The following is an 18,324-nucleotide window of genomic DNA, read 5'->3' as shown; positions in this document are numbered from 1 at the left end:
CAGAGAAGGCTATTCTCCAGTGACTCTTTAAATCTACCCTCTTTGGACATTTTCAAAAATAAACTCAAGAGAGGAGCCGGCCCAGTGGCATAGCGGTTAAGTTCGTGTGCTCTGCCTCAGCGGCCTGGAGTTCGCTGGTTGGGATCCCAGGCACGGACACATGCACCCTTTATCAAGCCAGGCTGTGGCAGGTGTCCCACATATAAAGTAGAGGAACATGGGCATGGATGTTAGCTCAGGGCCAGTCTTCCTCAGCAAAAAGAGGAGGATTGGAGGCAGATGTTAGCTCAGGGCTAATCTTCCTCAAAAATTAAAAATAAACTCAGAGACATGCCTCCACACCAATACAATCTACAAGTCTCATTGGAAACATTTCAAATTTACACTGCCTTTACTCCACCACTGGTCAAGCCATCCCACTGATTCTCAGAGATTCCTCTCAGCCTAGGTTTTCCTGTCCCTCTATTGTTGGCATTTCTCTAATCTTCAATATTACACAAAGGGCAGGAAGGCAGCCAAAAGCTGGATGCAGCTCGCCACTATGATGCCACGCAGATGATGGAAAGGACTAGATAGATCTGCATTTGCACAGATTCCAAAAAGAAACCTGGAAACAAAGCTGAGCCCATTCCCAGAAGGGGAGAAGAGTAGTAGGAAGCAGGAAATCTGTTTAGCTACTTTTTATCACCTCTACCTTCTGAGCCTGTTCCTCATCTGGTAAGTGGAGACTACCTTACAGGGTTGTGGTGACTTTAGTTAAGCACCGCCTGGTTTTCTAGCCTAGGAATGCAATTCTAAAGCACAGATCCACTTCTTAGACCTATCCCTACCTATCAGCCCGAAGTGCAGTTTAGATGTGTTTCAGGGCTGGGGATAAGATTGAGAGAGAGGGAAAAATAACTTTTTTTTTTTAAGCTTGGGGAAGTTAAATGACCACCATCTCTCAGGCAGACACGACTTAAACAACATGGATTTTTTTTTTTTTAAGATTTTATTTTTCCTTTTTCTCCCCAAAGCCCCCTGTATATTCTTAGTTATGGGTCCTTCTAGTTGTGGTGTGTGAGATGCCTCCTCAGCATGGCCTGATGAGCGGTGCCATGTCCACACCCAGGATTCGAACCAGCGGAAGCCTGGGCTGCAGAAGCGGAGCACACGAACTTAACCACTTGGCCATGGGGCCAGCCCCAAAAACCATGGATTTTTAAGACCCACAAAGAAATCATCAAGGCTCAGGACCCCTCTAGGAGCTTTCCCTCAAAGCTCAATTCTGGGCCCAACGTAAAGAAATGCTCTTTTCATTGTTTTTGGTTGCTATTTAGACAGTTTGAAACAACCACGCAAACCCTTGGTTCCTGGAAACTGGCAAAGTTAAGAGCGAGGGTTAAGGTATCCAAATAATAGTTGACAGAAGCAGCCTTGCTCTGCCACCCAGTTTTTTAGTGACATCCTCATCACTACTTTTGGCCAAGAGACTCTGTACCACAGAGATCGACAACCTAGTCACAACATCAAGCACAGTTTGAAGCTATGGTTGTGGTTCTCACTGTGCCCTGTGAAGTCCTGGTAAGAGCAGAAGCTGTGGTTAGGGGTTCTTTCCTAACTACAAGCCAAACAGCATCAGCAAGATGAATGAGTCTGGAGGCAAAGATAGCACTAGCCTCCCAATCAAGCCTTGGTTCTTCACAAGAGGCTGGAGTGTTTCATACCACCTAAAACTTTGGGAAGAACTCTGCAGGAGTGGTGTAAGTTATGAGAGAAGCTGGCAAAGACCTCTCAATAAAACTGGCTCCTATAACCCAGACGAGGCTTGTAACTCACGCAGACACGGAGCACCAGCAGGGCCCTACCAACAGTCTGTTCTGCAGTTTCTCACCTACCCTGTCCCCACAGACATGAGTCTTCCAGGTTCAAGGATAAGCTAGAGCCCAATGGAGCAGCTGACTCTATCCAGGAGCCCAAATTAGTAAGACAAAAGTTCAGGTCTGCACAAACAAACAGCACTAACACCTGCTTCCAACCCCCTTTTCCTAGTGCTGGCACATCAAAGTAAACACACACTGGGGTTACTGAATGCAAATACTTGTGCACATAAAAGTAGTGACGTTGGGGATAGGGAAAACTGAGCCAAAAACCAAAAAAAAGGACTAAACTGCGTTTTCCACAAACTAAATGCTACTTTCCCTGAACTCCTATTTCATTCAACCCTTAACTCTCTCAGCCAAAGTCTGGGTTTAGGATTACGCCACACAGCGACCATATTAAAAAGGAGAAGGAAACAAGTCAGGAGTTCCTTTAACACACACAAACTCTCTTCAACTCCCCGGACCAGATCCCCAACACCTGATCATGGGATCGGAGCCTGGATTTCCCCTTCCGAAGAGGCAACACGGCCCAGAAAAGCAAAGGGAGACAGACCACAGTGGCGTTCACGGGTGTCAGCCACTCTTCGCTATTTAGTCTGTAAAAGGGGAAGAGGAATAACAATAGCACCGACCCTCAGACCCACGGAGGCACATTTGAGATAATTACGAGCGAGACAGCAGGGCCCGGCCCTGAGTAAGTGTTTGGGGCGGGTCGGCCATTGTTATTATTATTATTACCGTACACTGCCCCGGAAGGGGCCCTGCTGAGGCCCGAGGCGAGGCGTCAGGGCCCAGCCGAGCGACACACCGGAGGGTCGGGCTGGTCGGAGGGAGGATCCAGTGCCTGGATCCCGAGGAGCTGCGGAGCCGCGGGCGCAGGGGACGAAGGGGCAGAGACCAGAGGTGGGAAGGGCCCCGAGGGATGAAAGGCCCAGCGATAGGGTCCTGAGGGAGGACCCCACACTCACCCAGCGTGAATTCCCATTGCTCGTTCCCCAGAGAGCGCTCGGGCACCACCTCCAGATCCAGCATTGGTTCGGCTCGCCGGGCCAGGGCGGCCTCCCGGCAGCAGCGCAGACAGGGCCGGAGCTGAGGAGACAAAGCGGCAGCTGACCCGCCGCCCCCGCCAGCCCGCGGCGGCCCGGCTCTCCACCTCCTCCGGGGTCGCCGGGGCCACCAACCCAACACCACACCTCACCTCACCTCACCGGCAAGAGCCGCGGCGGCAGGAGCAGCAGCGGCAGCGGGAGCGTCTGCAGCAAAACTGGCGTGCCCGGCCGTAAAGTGTGGCGAGGGCGGGGCGGAGGCGGGGTTTCAATCGCAGGGGAGGAGCCTAAGGCGGAGTCGCGCACGCGCCAATTCCGGGTCATGTGGCTGTGACAGTTCCGACGAAGGCTGAGGGAGGCCTGATGGTCCCATCGCGAAGGGCAGGCGCTCTTGGAATGAGGAGCCCTATATTCTATGAACCCCCACATCTGCACACCACACCGCACACGTTTCACACGTCTACACAAGGATGTGTACTCCGCGCAACACACACATGTGACATGACTATACAACACCCGTCTGCCCTCCGCACGTAAGTCCCGCTCACATCCACTGGGTGCAGAAAGCCAGTTCCACGAGCAGACGCGGAGTCCAGGAGCCCCCTGGCCCGCGGGCGCCCTCCTACTCCGTGTTGGGGCCGGGGCTGACGCCGGTGGCGCTGCCTCTGGTTGTCCAGGAACGACTCGTTCCCCACCCTGCTGCCCCTGGCGCTCGGGTCCAACTCAAAGCGAGTGAGGAGTGTGCTCGCGCGCGCGTGTAGGGGCGGGGGAGGGCGCGGTTGCAGAGTAGAGTAGGTAGAAGGGGGAGGAGCCGGGCCTCCCGGCTGACCACATCCAGATGTGCGCAGCCCCCGGAAGCCGCGGGCAGCAGCTCAGACTCCAGCCAAATCCAGCTTTGCCGCCAGCGCTGAGTGGTCTTGACCAAACCTCTGGTGCCCTTTGTGCCTCAGTTTCCTCACGAAGTCGGAGGAGGGGCTTCTGTAGCCTGCTCAGCCGGAGCTTTTTGTTGTTGCCCTGGGGCACTCTAAAATTAAAAGGCAACCAGGGCTCTCCTGAAGCCAAGCCTTCAAGGAAACCGTCTCTGGATTCCCAAAACCACGCTGAGACGTAAGATTATACCTCGCTACACAGGCGGGAAAAACGAGGCCCAGAGAAGTTAAAGGCCTTGTGGTCCTAGGCGGTAGAAGCCAAGTTCTTTCCATTACATTGCCCCTCGAGGAAGGTTTTTAGCAGGGGAGAGAGTGGCATGCTAAATTCTCAATCTGGCTTGGTAGGAGTGTAACTTGGGAGGGTCAATCAAAACTTGAAGTCACTGCTACTGACATTAAAACAAACATGGAGAAGGATGTCCATTGCAGTATCATACGCCAAAACAATAGAACTGAAACACTGAGATGTCCATCAGTAGGGAAGTGGCTAACTAAATTCTGATAAATATAATAGGATACGCTTAAAAAATGAAGTATATCCCTATATGCTGATAGGGAAGGAGCTCAAAGAGAAAAAAGCCAAGTGCAAATTGAATAGTATGACCCTTTTTTCTGTAAAAACAGAAATAAAAGAAACATTGGCCATACCAAAAAGGGAGAACATTTCTGGAAAGATAAAAAATTAATAATATCTAACTTGGGGAGAGGGGCAGGCATCAGGAGGACATTTACCTCTTATCATACATGGCAAGTATTAAAGATGTGGGGGTCACCCCATGGCATAGTGGTTAAGTTTGCACGCTGTGCTTGGCTGGCCACGGGTTGGGAGGTTTGGTCCTGGCACAGACCCAACACTGCTTGGCATGACACGCTGTGGTGGCGTCCCATGTAAAATAGAGGAAGATTGGCTCTGAGCTACCATGTGTTGCCAGTCTTCCTCACACACACACACGCACACACACAAAGTATTAAAGACGTGTTTAGGGGAGGTTAGTTGGGTAGCTGGCCTACGTAGGGTGGATGGAGATCTGGAAAGAAAACATCTAAAGTTGGGGAGGAGTAATCTTAGTCAATTTAAAATGTCTGAATTGCACTCAAATCCAGCCAGACTAGGAATGGTTCTTCTATTTAAGAAAACACTTAGGGGCTGGCATGGTTGCACAGAGGTTAAGTTCACACCTTCCGCTTTGGTGGCCTTGGGTTCACTAGTTTGGATCCTGGGTGCGGACATGGCACCGCTTGGCAAGCCATGCTGTGGTAGGCGTCCCACATGTAAAATAGAGAAAGATGGGCACAGATGTTAGCTCAGGGCCAGTCTTCCTCAGCAAAAAGAGGAGGATTGGCAGCAGATGTTAGCTCAGAGCTAATCTTCCTCAAAAAAAAAAAAAAACCCACACTTGGTAGGATTTATTTCTGGTGGACAAAGAGGGGTGGGGCAGGCAGGGTAGGGGAGAGGGTGACTGGTACACAGAGTAGAAGGAGGAGCTGCTTCAGGGAAGTGGGCCAACTTGGGAGGATGTCAGCAACTGCCATTCCCCAAAAGTGAGGGTGGGGGTGTTCAGAAATACTGATCTGGCTGCTGGTGGACTGCTAAGAGTGTATGCAGGGAGCACAGGTAGTCATCCTGGCAGTCCAAGCCAGACAGGCAGGAACAGCCTCAGGTCAGAGTATAGTGGTTAAGCACATGGACAGGGAAATCTGAATCCCAGTTCTGCCATTTAATAGTTTTGTGCCTTGAGTAAATTACTTAAGTTCTCTATGCCTTAGTTTCCTCATCTGTAAAATGGTCATATCTCAAGTTTTATTAGAACTGCACTTATAAGAGTTTCTGACTTCCAGGTAAATGCTTTGTAAAAAATCGAATAGTGACAGAGAATTGATGGAATCCATTGGCAGGATCTAGATTGGATGTAAGGAAGAAAAGAAGTCAAGAATAAAATAAGGAAGACAAGGAAGAAAATGACTCAAGAAGAAAAACACACGTTTCCAGCCTCGGTAGCTGTATGGATGGTGGTGTCACTCAAGTCAGGAAAGTGGTTGGGGGAACTGACATTGGAGGCTGGAAGGACACCAATCCTTCTGTTAAAACTGTCATACATGATAACTTAGAAGGCAGGAAATGTACCAAGTTTGAAGCCCTAGGTGTAGAGCTTGGAAATCAGAATCTTAGTACCATGGTTACTATTGGTTATATTTGTGAAGGTACCAACAACAAAAAAAGCCAGTTTGAAGGCAGAAATAAAAGGTAACTGCATCCACCAAGTCAGGGATGGGGTCAAGGGTCATGGAAACAATGGATTGGGGAGGCCCTCCCAATCAGCCTTACAAAGAACACTCCCCTCTCAGGGTAGAGAGCCCTCAAATTGTCCCCAACAATTCATAATTGTTATAGACCAGTGACTTTATTCTTCCCTTCTGAATGGAAGTGTTTCCTATAGTTTTCCTGCCCCTATTCCACCACTGTACACTGGCTGTGTGCAGGGCAGATAACAACATACCCTAGAATTTCAGCTCCATGCCTGACCAGCTGGTACTTTTAGGTTCTCTCCCATGGTAGATAGATATTCTTGAGGGAAGGAGAGTAAAATTAAATATTTAACAATTGAAAGGGAGACCTGTGTTAATCATTAGGGCTATCACAAATATTCTGACTCTTTCCTGGGCAAAAGGTAGGATTGCAGTTCCCTGCCCTGTGATTTGCTAGGTCCAATGAAATGTAAATGCAAGTCACATATGTCAATTTCAGGCAAATTTGAAAAGTCAGTGCCTCTTCATTACACTGTCTTCTTGGCTCTGTCACACAGCTGGCAATGTTCCAGTGACTGCTCTGTAGGCCCAGGTCAACCACTGATGGCTGTTTAGAAATTAAGAGTTCTTTAAGCCAATAAAATTTGGGGGGTATTAAGGCAACACGATAAGCCTACCCTGGTAAGAGAAACTGGGAAAATTATCGGTTATGCCTCCTGTACTTTTTTCTCAGGTTCCAAATGTCTCCATGCCCAGTAAACTACCCTTAATCTCCCTACTGGGTCACCATATGATTGAGGGGACCGACTTCCTGCTTCTAGTCTTGTTCTCTCCAATCAACCAAAAGGAGCTTTAACAAGCACCCATTCCCACCAATTCACAACCCCTGAGTGGCTTCCTGTTTGTCCTTGGAAACAGTCCCAACATTTTAACATGGCTGAAAACGCCCATTGAGCACTGCTTGTGAGCCTCACCCTCATACGTAACTGCTCTTAGTTTCTCAAAATTGCCACCATCTTCCCTGGCTACCTGTAATACTTTTGTCACCTTCTCTTTGTTGGACTAATGCCTGCCATCCTTCAGATCTCAGCTCAAATGTCTCAGGGAAGCCTTTTATGACCACCCAAGACTAGATTAGATGTACCCCATAACAGCGAGTACTTTCAATATAACTTAAACTGTGTTACTGCTTTTGGTCACTTTTTGAATTAGACTGTAGGTTCCCTGAAAGCAGGTACCATGTCTATTTTGGGTAGTGGATAAACATTTTTTTCCTAAATGATCCTAGGGGGTAAAATAATCATACTTTGTTTTAACAGTAATATAAGCCTTGACATTTTCCTTTTTTTAAAAAACTTTTTCTTTTGGTTGCATGATCTATGTCCTTTGATCACTTACAATCTTAATATTGATGTGAGCCAATATAGGCAATTAAAAATTTCCTAGTAGCCACATTAAAAAGGAAAAAAATAAAATTAATTTTAATATATTTTATTTAACCCAATATAAAGTATCAATATAATCCAGTATATAAAAATATATTTTAACATGTAATCAAAACAAAAATATATTTAGCAAAAATTTTAATAAAAAACTAGTGAAATATCTTACATTCTTTTTTTACTAGATCTTTGATATCTGGTATTTACACTAGCAGTACATCTCAATTCAGATGATAAATTTTCATAGGCTAAAATGAAACATAGTCCTCCTAAAACAAAGTTTTAACAAAAAAATATTTAACATTGCCTCCGTTTTTACATCTAAATTTAAAAGATAAAAAGTTCAATTTCTCAGTTGTACTAGCCACATTTCAAGTGCTTAATAGCCACACATGGCTAGTACCTACCATACTGGACATCAAGGACTTAGATTATCTTCTCTCATAAAACATTTCCCTCTGTATCTTATCTACTCACATTTCCCAATGTTTCTGAGACCTGAATAAGGCCAATAATGCCCTTAACTCTAAGTTGTTGATTCTAACCAAAAGCTGAGAGCTAATACAATGACTGAGTTATCTGTTTTAGAGCACCTATATTTAAACAAACCAAACAGCCATTTCCACCCATGATCCCACCCTACAACTGTAATTTTCTAGCCTTGAAAGATTTTTGAAATGCCATATATGTATATATGATGGTGATGCAGTAAAGGGAATTGATGTTATCTAGGGGGCATCATGCCTTGAAATCTGCCTGCAAGACTGAAATCTTATCTTTAAAGAATGTTTGGGAGATCGAAACACCAATGTTATCTTGTAAATACTGTTATATATAGATATATACATACAGACGTGGCAATATGGCTGTGGTGGTTTTAAAAATATGTCCACAAACTCTTTGACACTCCACCCTTCAAGAGATGAAGCTTAATACTCTTCCCTTCTCGGGTGGGCCTGACCCAGAGTGACTCACTTCTAACATATAGAACATGGCAGCTCAGGATTAGGTTATTAAAAAGACTGTGTCTTTCATCTTGGGCACGCACTCTTTCTTGGATCATTCCCTTTGGGGGAAGCCAGCTACCAAGCTGTGAGCTGCCTGTGGAGTGACTTATGTGGCAAGGAAGTGAAGGAAGGCTCCATCCCAACACCTAGCAAGGAATCAAAGGCTTTCATCCGACAGTCTGAGAAACTGAGGCCAATCAATGACCACATGAGTGGGCTTGGAAGAGGATCTTGTAGCCAATTAAGCCTTGGGATGACTGTAGCCCAGGCTGACATCTTGACTCTAATCTCAGGAGAGACTTTGGACCAGACTATTGAACTTAGCTTCTTCCAGATTTCAGACTCACAGAAACTGTGGCGTGATGTTTATTGTTTTAAGCTGCTAAGTTTTGTGGCAATGTGTTATGCAGCAATGGATAATTCATACAATACAATGGCTTGAAAAAGCTCCCCAATGCCAAATGAGGCATAAATCAAGTAAGCTATTTCTTTTCCCAAGCAGCCTAAAACTAGCATATCCAAATACTTGTTTCTAGGGTGATGCAGTTACTAAAACCATGATGCTACTGATCAGTTTTTGAAATTAACCCTCAGAGTATGAATCTTATTCTTTGGAATTTTGTTTAATGGTGCCAATTCATCATTCGAAGGTATTTGTTATTTGCACTAAGTCTGGTGGCAAATAAGTAAACTTTTTTCATTATGGATCATTAAGGCATTCTTTGAAAGTAAAAGGCTTAATGTTCCGATACAGGAAAACGCCAAGAGAAGTCCTAAGAATGTTTGCCATAACATCTGAACAATCAAATTAAGTGTATATTCCTAAAATGACTAGCTTGAAAGATGGTACTAATTTGATGTGTAATTTTTGGAATTCTTCCTCCCCTCCAAGGTCATTAGTTTATAGTCATAACTCATAGGATTGGTAAAGCAAGCCAGATTTTTTTAAAACCCTAATATACATTGGGAAATTAGTATTCGTTGTTATTTACATTAAAGGTTTTCTTTGGAATTAACAGAAATGACCACTAGATGCCACTTTTTTTTTTTAAGGTTAAAAAGCAGGATGCAAGCACAGTTCAGAAACAACAAAATCAATTTTCATGTCATAATGAACACTAGAACAGAAATTGTTGGATTATGTCAATAAAGAGCCAAGACACTGTTTTCACTACACAGAAGTTTATTATGAAAGAAAATTAAACATACAGACACACAGTATGGCTAATGGTGGCAAAAACAATCTGGTAGCTTAAGGCAAGTTTTAATGGAGATGAATACAGAAAAGATGATGCAATGATGTAATTTTGTTTAAATACAGATTATGGAAAAATATCAGATTGCATCAATAACTTAAAAGTAGTTTTTAAAGCCTGCACTATTGGAGAAAAAGGGCTCATGATCTTAATGCCAGCATTAAGACAGACAGAAGCAGCACAGTGCTAAATGACAAGAAAAATTCACTATTTACAGAAGGATAGCAATTGAACATTTAATAACATTTGACTTTAGTTACTAGTGGACCAAAAGCCTTTAGCTGGAAGCAATAGAGAAAAATGTACCATCATCATGTTATTAAAAAAAAAATTTAAGTGCAGAAGTCAAAAACAAAGGTCTGTGATAAAATAACCTTAAAACACCACTGTAAGGACCACTTAAAAGGCGATTTCCTCAGGGGAAGTTAGGGCACTGAGTGTGTAAACATGTGAGCTGCACAACACCAAATACCAACCAAATTCATTCATAGTACTTAGTCACACAAGATCAGCATGGTCTTTTATGATGCATTATTGTTTATAACAATTTAAACACACTCCTTACCATGCATGACTTCAAATATATAACAAATATTTTTATTCTGAGATACAGGATATGTTTAAGAATTATAAGACCTATGTACAATGAAAGTCACATCTCCCTCATCAATCGATATGTATATATGTTTTAAATGCAATAACCTTATTCAGACTTCAGTTCATTTTCTGAATTGACCATGTCAGTTTTTCAAACTGTTTAAAATAATGCCATTCTGTTATGATAAAATACATTTTTGCAAAAATTCAGAAATGTAACATTTAATGAATATGACCATGAAAAATATTTGTAAGGAGGTGCCAAATGACTTAGCACTTTCTTCCAGTCTTGTATTTAAAAAAAAAAGCTGCATTCAATTTGACAGTGAGCCTATTTAAAAAATATTCTTATACTAATTCATCTCAAAAGGTTCTATTTATAGTCCTTTTGGAAAATACTATATAACTTATTAATTTTTTCCAGAATAATTAATGGAAGAAAATGTATCCTCTGCACAGATGAACATTTTCTCTCTAAGACTAATCTTTCATCACCCAGCATTGTTTTTACAAAAGCATGCATTATAAAATACATAAAAGCAGCTATCTTAAACATGATTTTAATACAATATTACCTTTGTAGCTGATTCATCACTGTCTCCAGTTTAATATGCTGTTACATACATGAAGAAGCTCCAGTATCCCTTTTCTGATTGACGTTTTTAAAAAAAATCCCTGAATAAAACAGAAGCCAGCCTGCGACTTCTTTAGGCATTTCAGTAGAATATTACCATTTATGAAGAGTAACTCCAACACAAACTCATGATTACAGAACACACTCTAAAACAGATCTGGCGCAGATTAGAGTTAATACCAATTTAAAATTTTTACGTTTAAAAAAGAAAGAAAAGGAGCTGATTATCAACATTTAAAAGGATACTGCAACTTTAACAACTGTAAACTTTGTGTTAGAAGGCTGTGGCAGACAGCTCTATGCTACTAGGTTTTTAGCTTGTAAATAATGCAAACAAATCAGCAGTTTTAAAATGCGATAGACTAAAAAAGCATAAAAGGAAAGGGGGAAACAAAACAAAAAACCAAGAAAGCCTATCTAAAATGAAGCTGTATAACCAACACATCTAAAATTAAAAAAAAAAAAAAAAAAATTAGAGCAACTGATTAAAGGAAAAAACCCTCTGATAAAAATTTTAATTTCTTGACTTGTTTTGTAATGGCATGAACTTTTAAATTAAAATGGAGGAAAAAAAAGAGCTTTACAAGTGGATAGTTTCAACTTACTAAAATAATGCCAACAAGGTAAGCTTGCATAGAAAAAAATTTCAAATTATTACTGGCTACATGCATACAAAATTAGAAATGCAGGTATTATAATCATAGTGCAAAACCATGGCAGTTTGTGATGTTTTGTTACTGCCTAAGGTTGAGAAATAGACCGTAGTACCTCCAGTTATCACAGTTTCTGGTCTTTTAATCAATTATTTCTGCTGACTAGAAACAATGTAAAGATGGGGGCACATCTGCTGTGCTACCAATCAACGAAGTTTGAGGTCATCACCACCACCTAAATTGGAACCAGGACTAGGGTCTTGCTGTCTTCTTGCCTGCAATGACAAAATCAGAATTTGGGATCAAAACATGTTTTGCAAATCAAAGTGCTAGATAAATAAAACATAAGACACAACAGAACATAAGAAAAGTTTTTGACTAAAATATTTTCAGCCAGTATCTCTACATGTAAGAGGAAAAAGAATATAAATTATGTATGAAATATTTTGCTAAAGTTTCCTTAAAAAACACGAATAAAAATCCTGTTATATTCAAAAGAGCAATACCAAAATATGTACTATGTATAAAAGAAGAACAAATCTACCTTTACAGTTTTGGGACTAGAGGGTTTAACTTTAACACATTATGCAATCACCTTAGAAGCAAACTTTCCCTTTTAGTAATAGCTGACATTTACTGAGCACCAACTACATGCTGGGTACTGTTTCAAGCACTTTCCAAGGATGAACTAACTTAATAATCCCTGCTGGGCCCAGCCCCATGGCCGAGTGCTTAAAGGTCCGAGAGCTCTGCTTTGGCAGCCCGGGTTCAAGGATTTGGACCCCAGGTGCAGACCTACTCCACTCACCAGCCGTGCTCTAGAGGTGTCCTACATACCGAAAAAAAAAAGAGGAGGATTGGCACGGATGTGAGCTCAGGGCTAACCTTCCTCAAGCAAAAAAAAAGAGGAGGACTGGCACGGATGTGAGCTCAGGGCTAACCTTCCTCAAGCAAAAAAAAAGAGGAGGACTGGCACGGATGTGAGCTCAGAGCACATCTTCCTCAGCCAGAAAATAAATAAATAAACAAACAGATAAATAAAATAATCCCTGACAACCACTTATAACACAGATGCTATTATTTATCCATTTTACAGATAAAGAAACTGAGTCACACAGAAGTATACAGTCTACTAATTATATGATTGAAAAATGTAGTAGTATCTCTTACTGAATTTCATCTCTACCAACTGAGTTTTTACTAAAAATCTGTACCTTAAGAAATAAAATCCAGGCCACAACTGGAAGGGCCTACAACTAAAATATACAACTATGTACTGAGGGGATTTGGGGAGAAAAAGGAGAAAGAAAAAAAAAAAAAAGATTGGCAATAGTTGTTAGCTCAGGTGCCAATCTTTAAAAAAAGAAAAAGAAAGAAAATCCAGAACTGGATTTAAGTACTGTCTCAAAACAAAAATAGAAATATAAAATTAGAGTCCTTGATACACTTATATCCCCAGAAGTACCTTTACAACAATACTTAACTAAGAGCCTTGATAATTATAAACACAGGATTTCAATTGTCACTTAGAATAAACATTTCTAGGTAAACTATTTATGGGAAATTACTTAATAGAGAACATCCAACCACTAACATTTTGTGCATGACACTCTCTGCTAACAAAAAGTTTTAATATAACATAGTGCCCCTTTGGTCTACACACAACATTTACTTTCAGTCTCATTCACAAATCCCAATGCATGTTTCTTCCATAAACTTTCTTTAGTGACTACAAATGTCAGTCAAGCACAAAAATGTGTTCGTATACAGAACCAGGTTCCTTCAGCAGCAGTTGTCCTACATGAGATAAGGGGAAATCCATTTTACCAGTTGTTTCAGCAAAAGACCTTGAGGTCAACCTTAACATCTCTTTCTCTCACACTCAACAGTGAATTCTGACAGTTCTACATTTAAATACATCCTGAATCTGACCACTTCTCACTGCTACCATGCTCATCTAGTCCAGCCACCATCATCTTTCATCTGGATCTTGTTTTTAGCCAACCCTGTTATATGCCAGCAACTGAGACTAACTGAAATTACCTATGCAATCTTTAGCTAAATGGAATCATGTATTAACGTCACCAAGTGATTCTGCACTGTCTATGTCATTTTTTGGTAACAAATTTAACCAAAAATCGAAACATTTTGATTTCAATTCTTACTATCTAAAACAGTTCTTAGAGAAAGAACATCCTTGACCTGCAAAGAAACATCTCAACAAGTCACAGTTGTACTACAAGACCAAGTTCAGTCAGAAGTTCCAGCTAAGTCATCATTTTTCAAAAGGGTTATGTTGTTTAGACAGAAATGGCACTGCCTTATTCACTGTCAAACAAATCAAATAAAATCCAACACTAACTTCTGTAATCTTTCTTATAAATTTTGATATGTTACTCTAGCAGATTTTAACTATTTTTTATCAGCAGGCTGCACATTGACGAAATTTTAACCTATTCCTTTCAATTAACTAGTCAGGGTAAAGTTATGCTGCATGGTTACAGACAGAAAGAGCTACGGAATGCACGTGCATCAGAAAAACAATTTATGTTCCATACTGAATCAATGCTAAATGTAGTGTGAGCAGAGATCAATCCTGCAAAATCAGAGATGGTGATATAAGCACCTGGTTTCAGTCAATGAAGGTCAGAAAGGGGCTGAGCAATGAAGAAACACCAAGTATAATCAATTCTAACTATATATTTATAAATGACCTCAAATCTACCAATAATACTTCATGAAAATGATATTTCAGCTTCTGTCTTGGGATAAGGGTAATTTTCAAATTATTTTAATAATAATGGAATGACTCCAAACTACTAAGAACCTAGAGTTCTCCTCACCGGTCACGGCTGTGCAAAAGGTGCCATGGGTTATTTGTTTAAAATATATTTTTGATAAAAGCAAGGAGAAGAGTAAAGAAAAGTTGCTCTCTATTTATTTGTGTTTTAGTTTCTGTTTACATTGTGAAGAAGAAATGAGGAAGATGTAAGGGGAGACACTGTGAAGGAGGGTCAAGAATAGGAAAAAGAGAAGAGGAGGCGAAGTCTGACACAGTTTGAAGGAGAAGAGGGAAGAATGAGAGATCCGGGAAACCGGAAGGAAATTTAATGCTAGAAGGGAAGATAGATGAACTGTCATATGAAGGAGACAAATACAGAAAGAGATTTAGGTTCAGTGAAAAATCTTCCACAGGACTGAAATTTAACAAGTGAACAAGCTGCCTTGAGAAGCAGTGTTTTTTACTGTGGCCGTTTTCTAATGGAGGCTTGGTGTTTTAGATGGAATTTTTCCGTGGGTAAAAAGCTAGACTAGATGATGGCAAGGAAACCTCTGAATTCAATTAATGCAAAAACATAAAGTACTTAATTTCTAGTTTCTTTCTCCCCAGTCAATCCACATGAGCCCTTGAGTCTACCCTTTTATTAACAGTTTTTCAGAACAGAGTTTTAACATAAAGCAGACACCCACAAGCCTGTTCAGAATACAAACATGTTTTAATATTTATAAAGAATCAATCTAGACATTTTATTACAGACTTCTTACTACCAGTTGCTCCTGTTTTCTTTCTTTCAATATATCATCACCCAGAAACATGGCAAATCCAATTTCTAGGGGGCAACCACAGGGATGAGTCCAAAATGAAGAGAGAAAGAAAAGTCACCAGGAACTGGAGTTTTCCCAACTACTCAGGGATATGCAGTAGCAGCCGAGAGCAGGGATACCCAAATATAAATGAATAAAGCTTCTTGGTTGATTTCCATCCTTTTATTATCAAGATCATCAAACTGCTGAACATTCTTTATGAGAAAATGCCCTAATAATTAAAAATAACTACAATTTGGGTGTATACTATGTCCAGATGCTGTGCTAATCAATTTATGCTGTGTCAATTTATGTTTGACACTTGGCTAAAAGTCAGAACACAGAATTACAGTCATGCACCACATAAGGACATTAAATGGTCAATGACAGACCACATACATGGTGGTGGTCCCATAAGATTAGTACCATACAGCCTAGGTGTGTAGTAGGCTATACCATCTGGTTTGTCTAAGTACACTCTATGATGTTTGCACAATGCTGAAATCACCTAACGATGCATTTCTCAGAATGTATCCTCATCATTAAGTAATGCATGACTATAATGTTTTAGAGTGGAACAGTACTTCAGAGATCTGGTTCAACTCTTATTTTACAGATGATGAGCCTGAGATCAACAAGGTTAAGTGATTCCCCTAAGATTACATAGTTAGCTGGTGGCAGTCAGAAACAAACTCAGACCTCTGGAAAAGATAAATCTTTAACTCACAATTAAGCATTAACGTCAGCCTCTTAAGTCATTGCTATTTCTCCCAATTGCTGAGGATGGAGGAGACACAGAGCAGAAATTTTAAGTCCTAACATGAAAGAAAGGAATGTACTTTGCTCAAACTCATTAAAAAGGTATAAGCCAGGTCAGTAGACAATTATAAACACCTGTCAGATAAATAGCCTGCAAGAGCTGGTCTAATAGGTACGTCAAAAATATAGTTCTTAGAAAGTATACTTCAGGAAAACTTTAAATATGAAGTGACATTTCAAAATAAGAGAGAGAGTGGAGCTAATCTACGTTTCTGGGCTTGGGCTGGGACAGCTCTACCACTTGAGCTATGTGATCTCAGACAGGCTTTTTATCTTCTTTCAGCCTCAGTTCCTCAAAATGGAGATACACCTTGTAAGAGGATTTAAGAATCCAGTGTAGGGGCCAGCCGGGTGGCGCAGTGGTTGGGTTCACGCACTCTGCTTTAGCAGCCCAGGGTTTGTGGGTTTGGATTCCCAGCATGGACCTGCACAATGCTCATCAAGTCATGCTGTGGCAGTGTCCCACATACAAAATGGAGGCTAATCTTCCTCACCAAAAAAAAAAAAGAAGAAGAAGAAGAAAGAAAGAAAGAAAAGAAAAAAAGAATCCAGTGTAAAGCAAATACTGTGGTGTATCCAGCTATGTCACCATTTCTCAAGTGTGGCATATAGTAAGCTCTCATGCTGTTGTTATTACAACAAAGTAGCTCATCACTTCCCAATTTATCTATATGAACTTTTCAAATGTTAAGAAAATCTGCATCCTGCAGATAAGAGCAATTTTTACAAACTAAAAAAAAATAAATTTAATAAAGTCTATTATCTCCTATGTTAGAGAGCAAACCAAGACTCTTTCTCTCTTAGTATGGGAAAAGGCAGATCTGGTATCCTCTTCCGATTCTCAGTCTAGTAGTTCATATTCCCAGTTCACTCTCATCTACTGCCTTTACCCAAAACACATCTCAGGAAGGCCCAGGATAGACAGAATCTTACGTTAATTAGTCCTTACACAAAAATGAATGTTGGCAGAGTAAAGTGATTTGAAAACTGAAGTCTGGAAATTTACAATAAATAGAGCTGAAATTTTTTTTCTTGGACCACACAGAATCGAAGACTCCAAAAACACACAAAACACAAAACCACATAAAGCCCTCTGCCTGTTTTTATTTCCAAATAGTTTCCACATAAATTCTCCGATTTGCTGAATTGTATTAAACTGCCCATACTACAATAAGCAATAATTATTTACCCATTCTCTGACATTAAAGACAATAATTTATTTGCTAACGCTTTATAAGCTGACCAAATGAAAGCATGTTCTAGGTAATGATAGGGAAAAATCTCTTTCAGCACCCTGTCACCTGAATTAAGAGCCAACGGTACCATATTACAATTTTAGGTTAAGAGGCCAATCAAGTTGAAAGCAGTCTCTAGAAGAGACTGTGTATGAGCTGCTATCAAGCAGATGAGGAGGTATCTTTCCAATTTATCTATGACCAGAGCACTCAGGCTGCCCCTTATTAACCTCAATCTCCCTTCACAAAAGCCCAAAGTAAGGCATTTGAATTACAGTTATAGAGATGTATAACCTGAAGAGAATGCCCATGGGTAACATGCCAACATTTTCAAGTTGTGGAAGGTTTCTCAGGTAGAAAAAGCACTAGGCTACTTCTATGTGGCAACAGATACCAATGGGCAGGCATTTCATAGAAGAAATGTCTGAGATTATTTTTTCTTTTTTAAAGTCTACTTTTTACTAAAGTAAAGAAGAGCGTACAAATCATAAACATATAACTTGATAAATTTTCACTAAGTGAACACATCCATACAACTAGCACCCAGATCAAGAAGATATTATTACCAAAACTTGGGAAGTTCTCCTTATGCCCTCTCCCAGTCACTACTCAATGCCCAGGGTAACTGCTATCTCAACCTCCAACAGAACCAAGGAAAGTTCAAAAACAAACACCACCAGAATCTAAAGTAGCATGGCAAAATAGTATCTTTGACTGTCACAGTCTGAAGTTAGGACATGCCTGCCTTTACTGCCAGTCCAGATATGTTGTGAGCTAAGGTGCATAGAAAGAGGAGGTGAAGAAACTAGCTTTCACTGAGCCGCATTCTAAGTGTCAGATACTGAACTAGGCATAGGCAGCAACCCGGGAGGTAGACTGTTAGCCCTGTTTACAGATTAGGTTCAAGAGGACAAGCAACTTTCCTAGTGTCACACGGCAACAAGTAGTAGAGCTAGGATTCAAAACTAGGGCAATCTATTACAAACCTCATGCTCATTCTACTACATCAGAT

At 41.0% G+C, this 18,324-nt stretch overlaps 2 protein-coding genes across 6 annotated transcripts in view; both read right to left on the bottom strand.

The window, feature by feature from the left end:
* The window catches only part of PHAF1 (phagophore assembly factor 1), a 28,348-nt gene extending 24,684 nt beyond the window's left edge, over positions 1–3,664 (bottom strand). Inside the window, exons 1-2 of one of the 4 annotated variants that reach the window (XM_044761716.2) lie at positions 3,071–3,664; positions 2,831–2,951 (exon numbers count right to left, since the gene is read on the bottom strand). In XM_044761716.2, the coding sequence (XP_044617651.1) occupies positions 2,831–2,951; positions 3,071–3,337 (388 nt within the window). In that variant the 5' untranslated portion in view covers positions 3,338–3,664. Of the gene's footprint in view, positions 1–2,830; positions 2,952–3,060 lie in introns of all 4 variants that reach the window. The other 3 variants (XM_044761718.2, XM_044761720.2, XM_044761719.2) reach the window with 3 other exon arrangements.
* A 6,034-nt stretch (positions 3,665–9,698) lies between these two features.
* CBFB (core-binding factor subunit beta) overlaps positions 9,699–18,324 on the bottom strand; it is a 50,428-nt gene continuing 41,802 nt past the window's right edge. For both annotated transcript variants that reach the window (XM_044761071.2, XM_044761069.2), the window contains exon 6: positions 9,699–11,948. In XM_044761071.2, coding sequence (XP_044617006.1) covers positions 11,926–11,948 — 23 coding nt within the window. In that variant the 3' untranslated portion in view covers positions 9,699–11,925. The remainder of the gene's footprint in view (positions 11,949–18,324) is intronic.

Source organism: Equus asinus, chromosome 28 (assembly GCF_041296235.1).
Source record: "Equus asinus isolate D_3611 breed Donkey chromosome 28, EquAss-T2T_v2, whole genome shotgun sequence".
Taxonomy (NCBI): domain Eukaryota; kingdom Metazoa; phylum Chordata; class Mammalia; order Perissodactyla; family Equidae; genus Equus; species Equus asinus.
The sequence above is the reverse complement of the archived record's forward strand: the minus strand, read 5'-3'. Positions and strand labels throughout refer to the sequence as shown.